Genomic DNA, 6,000 nt, shown 5'->3' with positions numbered 1-6,000 from the left:
CTCTCCTCCCCGCCCAGACTCGGCCTTGTCCCTGCTGCACCCGGGCTGCAGAACAGTCCTCCCAGCCGGCGCTGAGCACCGGGGACCCCGGGTGTGGGCAGGGAATGCAGCTGTGGGCTCGAGAGCGCCCTGAGCTGGGCTCTGCCTTCAGTGGCACCGTCCCGAGCGGCGCCCTGTCCTCAGGGAAGGACGGGGAGGGGGGCTTGCCCTGGCGCAGCTGCCTGGGTCAGTAAGTGCCGTTTTACAGGGCTGGGCCCTGCGTCTCCGAGCCCGTGTTGCTGTGCCAGGCACGGCGCGAGGGTCAGCGCACACCTCCTGACTCTACCGAGTCCTCCTGAGATGGGGATACTGAAGCACCACAAAAAAGCTTCACCCTCAAGAGAGGAGAAGCACCTGGGGGTTGGGATGAGATGGAACTGGTTGGGAGATTAACCCCAGTTCTCCAGTGTGACAGACCCTCTAACTGCCCGCTGCGCCCTCCYGCTTACTTCAGCCAAAGCCCTGCGGGCAGCAGCGTAAGGAAGGGGAAAGGTGCCCTACAGCGCTAGACAGAGAAAGTTTCACAATATAAATAGCATTCAAAATTATTATCATTAATAGTAAAAAGGATCTGGAAGAACAGAGGAGTGTCCCATTCCCACCCCTGCTCATTCATTAATGCGTCCTCATTTATGTGACAATAAATACCCACTCCCACCCTTGCTGTCTGATGCCATTCATTTAATGCTGGAGAAAGAAGAGAGAGAGAGAGAGGGAGAGGGAGAAAGAGAGAGCGAGCACATCCCTCACCCTCCTTCCCACTGGCAAAAGCAAAGCTAGTTGTCTTTGTGACACCAATTTCTTGCATATTATATATGTGTGTGTGTGTGTACATTATATATATAKAGAGAGAGACACACACACAAATATATATTTCTAAAATTCATTACCTGTTGTTCCCACCCACCCCCCTCCAAGAAGTGGAGATTATTATTAATATCGTACAACTGAAAACATGAAAAAAAAATAAAAAACAAACAGAAAGAAAAATGGGGGGCTAAAAGCCCACCCACAGTGAAGGGTCCCCAGATGGGTGCAGGCCCCACGCACCATACAGGGGCAAGGAAAAGCAGCCGACACCCTCAAGGTTCGTGTCTGTAGGAAAGGGTAATTTTTTGCTGCGACTTGCCCTGATTTTCTGTGATCTGCAGAATGAAGTGATGCAGCACCAGTTCTGCTGCGAACCTGTCTCTCATGGGGCCTGTGGAGCCGGGGGTTCCTTCCTTCCTCTCTCTCTCATGTGGCACGGAGTTTTTTTTTGTTTTTTTTTTTTTTTTTCACTTGCCATCCCAATCTTTGTTCTTGCCTCATATGGGGGGGTCCTCTTAGTAATTCTGTTTAAGAGCAAAACCAAACTACTGCTGCTGCTGTCACTAAGGTTAAGGAGACGCCGCTGGAGCGAGGGTAGAGGCAGCAGCTGGGGCTGAAGTGGAAACAGAGGCCGGAGTGAGAGCTGGGGCTGGCTCGCCCTGGGACCTGGAAGCGTCGCCATGGTCTGTGGAAGAAGCAGCCTCCTCTGTTTCCCCATCTTCCTTAGTGGCCAGGCCCTCAGGGTCAGGCAGTGATTCTTCAGAATCGGTATTCAGGTCTTCCTCTTCATCATCTTCATCGTCATCCTCCTCCTCCTCCTCCTCTTCATCCTCCTCCTCTTCTTCATTCATCTCTTCCTCATCATCTTCCTCATCCTCTTGGGAAGAGTCATCCTCATCCTCCACATCACCAGCGCCAGATGCCACTGCCCCCCTCTCCTGAGAGGCAGTCCCAGCTCTGCTTGGTGATGGACCTTCAGCAACCTCGGACTGCTTCTTGCTGAGGTCCAGGGAATCGTTGAGGCCCACGCCCGCCGCATTCTGCAGGAAGAAGAGAGAGCTGTTGTTGTCAGTGCTGAGGTTGAGGGAACTGTCCAGGTTGATGGAAGAGTTCTGGATGTCATACTCCAGAGCGGAGGGGGCGAGGCCCTCAGGACCGGGAGAGATGGCAGGAAGCTCCCCCCGCTCCTGCTTCTCGTGTTTGCGCTTGTGTGAGTCCATCTGAGACATGCCCACCACTGTGTGTTTGCAACCAGGGTAGGTGCAGTGGAAGTGGGAGCACTTGAGTTTGTACTTGCAGTCAGGCACCTCACAGTCCACGCTTGAGCTGAACTGGCAGAAGCCAGCAGCGCTGATGACGTCCTGCTTGCCGTGGTGCTTACGGTGGGCTGTCACCTTGGTGCTGTCAGTGCAGCGGAAGCCACAGCGMAGACAGTGGAAGTGTGTGCTATTGCCCGAGAACTGACAGTCTGGGAAGTTGCAGCTCAGTGAAGACTTGAAGCGTTTGAAATCATCCAGCACCAGGTTGTCGACACGGTCGTGGTGCTGGGCGTGCTTGTACATGTGGGTACGGCCGCAGAACTTGTAGCCACAATTCTCCCGTGTGCAGTGGTAGTGGGTAACCTTGAGCGAGAATTGACAGCTGGAGTCCTTGCAGTCCTCGTAGAGATCATAGCGGCGGAATCCCTCCAGCATCATCCCTTCATCCAGCATCTTACGCGAGGACGCCGTCTTACGGCGCTTGCCAAATGGGGACATGTCCTCAATAATCCAGAAACGCTTCTTGGCCCCTGAGGCAGTTGGCATAGTGATGGTATTCCCTGAGGAGAAAACGGGAGAGGGCTATTGCTGACAGACCGGCTGCTGTTCACGTCCTGTAACCATCCCGGCAAGGCCGGGGCGCTGCGGCCGCTGCCGGGGCTCACGCTCCGGGCAGCCCGACCCCACGTGCTGCCCGGGCATCGCCCCCTCAGCCCGAGCACCCGCCACCCTGCCGCTCAGCTCAGGCTTGTGCACTTGATAGGGTCCAAAGAGGAACCACTGCTTCTCTGCTCTGCAAGTCTCACACAGCCTTTTCTAGYTTACCTCTACTCCTGCTCTCCACACAGAGGAGCTGGCTTGTTCTAAAGAAAGGTCTAAGGTGTTTTACTGCAGTTTTATTGGAAGTGTCAAAGGCGTTTGTGTTCTAAAACCTCCACGTGGACACCGATTTCCCCTCCCCACGCTCTTCATAAACTGCACAAAGTAAATAAGTACAACTGCCAAGGACAGGCAAGAAGAGAAGGGAAGACCCCATGCGCGACTAAAGTGTGTGGAGAGGGATTTATAGAAATGGGATGGACTTTGGCCAGGAGACTGGAACATCCCTCACTGTAATGAGCCTACATATTACAATGAGTGCACTTAGAAAGACAGATGGACAGATGTTCAATGGGGCTAATTCTCATCATCACTAGCCAGCAAACTCTGAGACAAGATACCAGTTTTACAGCTTTCCCTTGGGTCTCAAAAATCACACAATGCCCCTAGTAAATAAAGAGCCCTCATCTATTTTCCYGTTTTGTTCACGGGGCCAGCATAATCGACTAGTGCTGACATCCCCTAGGATCAAGCTGACATCAAGGACTTGACCCTATTACATCTATTAACTTTGTTTCTTCTCTGCTTGCTGTTTCCAGAATCAAACCACAACCTTCAGCACCAACATGCAGCCCAGAGAAGGCTGGAGGCAAGAAAAATTTATCGCCAAGTGCGAAACTGTGAGTTTAACTGGAAATTAGAGTTTGCAACTAAAACATCTGGGGGGAGGGAGAAGGAGAATGTTTGTTTTTTTCATCTTCATGCTGGAACTGCCATCCTTTTAGAAGGAGGCATGATTTGTGACATGCAGTGCCTGGGGCTCAAGAATCCAGTCTAGCTTGCATCCTTGTCTAGGAGAGTGAAACAGTCATTTGTTCGTTTGAATGTTGTAGAATTATCTTTTCTGGCTGATAAGCAGGTATTAAAGGTGATGGATGCTAGTTTTGCCATATCTGGCCCTTCAAATGTCAACCTTTCAAGGTGGTGACTACCCAGGGAAGCCTCCAAAAGTTAAACTGATGCCTGTCTACAGAAGGGGCAGCAGCGGCCCAGGCTCTGTGTTTGGTTCACGTGGGTTTCACAGCGTGCTGGGTGAATGAAGWGCACATTATTTTCCACACCCGTTTGTTACACAGCCGTTTGGCTTGGACTGCAAATAAGGCAGCAAGCTTGGRCATCCACCCTGAGACCTTCTTACTGATGCGCAGCTGGTGGCAACAGCAGCCTTAAGGCCAATTTCACCTGCATCAGGGAAGGAGTAACTTTCTATCACTGCAGACTTCAAATTAGCAAGCTCCTCGCTTTAGAATCTGTGACCAATTACTGTCTGCTGCCCTTCATATTCTGTTGTAAAATGTAGTTTCCTACATCCAAGCAGTAAGGGCGCTGTTGCCTAGACATCGCTGCCTGCTATCAGGCAAAGATCAATTTCTTACCCCTCCTTCTAGAAAGAGAATTATTGCAGCCAAACCATCAAGTCTCTTTAGTATGGAGGCAAATCTTGTCTACATTCAGACAGCAGTAGGAGAACAGCAGGTTAGAGACAAGACTCCAGACAAAAAAAAATGGGGAGTAAGTGGAATTAAAGTGTTTTAAATATCCACAATATCCACAATATCCACTGGCTTTTACAWCAGTTCAAATACACATGCTTAAAAGTTTTCTTAAACCATTTTCTTTTCTCCTACAGGCAGTTTCAGAGCACGGTATGAAAAAGGAAAGAGGAATCTCTCTCCTTTTCTCTTCCTTTAGCCACTAGACGATGCTCAGTCCCTAAACGGCCGGTTGAAGATTGCCAGCCTCAACAGATTTAATCCCAAGCAAATTTCAATAGTAAGTCCATGCCTTAAGCTTGTCCTGTCAACTACTAATGATGTGAAAATTCAGGAAGCCGTTGTAAAAGAAAGGAAGCCTAAATGAAAATAATTAGAGGAAAGCATGGCACAAAAGTGTTTCAGGTTGCATGCAAATCGGTTTAAAAGCAAAACAAAGCCTAATTTTTGTGTCCTATTTGGCTCACCGAAACACGCTCCTCTAAACAGGGCAAGGGTCCTACTCCTGCCAAGCCCTATGACAAAAACCGCTGAAATTCCAAGGAGAGCTGGTTCTCCAGCCACAGTCCTCACCATTCACCTCGGGTTTGTGCATTACCACATATGCACACACTGAAACTGGCAGGAAGAATGAGYGGGACATTTACAGGCTGCCAAAATCCTCCTAAATGTGAATCTTAAGCATAAATATGCTCTTAATTAACTAGAAAAGAGCTGGGAGTTGGGAAAAGAGGCCAAAACTGAGCCACACCCTAAGCACCATTCCCAGCTGGAATGAGACTCCCCAGCCTGAGACAGCTCTGATCTTAGTCACACATGGGAAACATGGCAGCTTAGCACTAAAATATCTAGATGTATTTGCTGCAGCTGGGAGCAGATGCAACTAACAGTGAGTGTGAGAAATAGGCTGGGACGGCTGGTGATGCCATCACGGTGACACCAGACTGCCCTGTCTCTGTTACTGGGGCCAGGGAAAGCAGCCCTGATTTTTATGGCTTTCTAAAGCTACAGGAAGCAGTGAAGCTACAAGGACCTGGAGAAATCCTGGAACTGGGGACTTTGTCACCAAGATGTGGGCAGCACTGTGCTAGCACTGAGCCCGGGAGCCTAGAAGATCTAAACCTGAAGGCCAAGTCCCATTAAGGCTACCTGGGCAAGAGTTTGCTTGGTGTCCCACTGTGTAAAGAAGCTAAAAGTGAAGGTTAACTACAGATTTTACTGTTAGGTTTTTTTTGGTCATAGTTTGGAATTGTTGGGTAATTACAGTATTTACAGTAGGTGGGCAGTTTTCTGACTTTACACAGTGACTTGCTATGCTTTTGGTTACCTTCCTTAGCTATAGGGTTAGCGGCTGGTATTACTGTGTCTGTAGTCAAATGCAGTAGGCACAGAGGGCCCCGGAATGAAGTTAAATGAGTCACAGAGCGACACAGGCTTTTGTTTACTGGCCCAGAGGAAATGCAGGGAGCAGAGACAACCATGGGCAGGGTGAGTCAGGGGGAGGTGGGCAAGGAACACTA

The 6,000-nt window shown here is 49.9% G+C and overlaps 1 protein-coding gene across 1 annotated transcript in view; it reads right to left on the bottom strand.

The window, feature by feature from the left end:
- Positions 1-1,406: 1,406 nt before the first annotated feature.
- Positions 1,407-6,000, bottom strand: part of CASZ1 (castor zinc finger 1) — a 157,661-nt gene continuing 153,067 nt past the window's right edge. The window contains exon 20 of the mRNA XM_026053553.1: positions 1,407-2,668. Within this exon, the coding sequence (XP_025909338.1) occupies positions 1,419-2,668 (1,250 nt within the window). The 3' untranslated portion in view covers positions 1,407-1,418. The remainder of the gene's footprint in view (positions 2,669-6,000) is intronic.

This window comes from Nothoprocta perdicaria, unplaced genomic scaffold, assembly GCF_003342845.1.
Source record: "Nothoprocta perdicaria isolate Ctin4 unplaced genomic scaffold, notPer1 scaffold_117, whole genome shotgun sequence".
In the NCBI taxonomy this organism is placed as follows: Eukaryota; Metazoa; Chordata; class Aves; order Tinamiformes; family Tinamidae; genus Nothoprocta; species Nothoprocta perdicaria.
The sequence above is the reverse complement of the archived record's forward strand: the minus strand, read 5'-3'. Positions and strand labels throughout refer to the sequence as shown.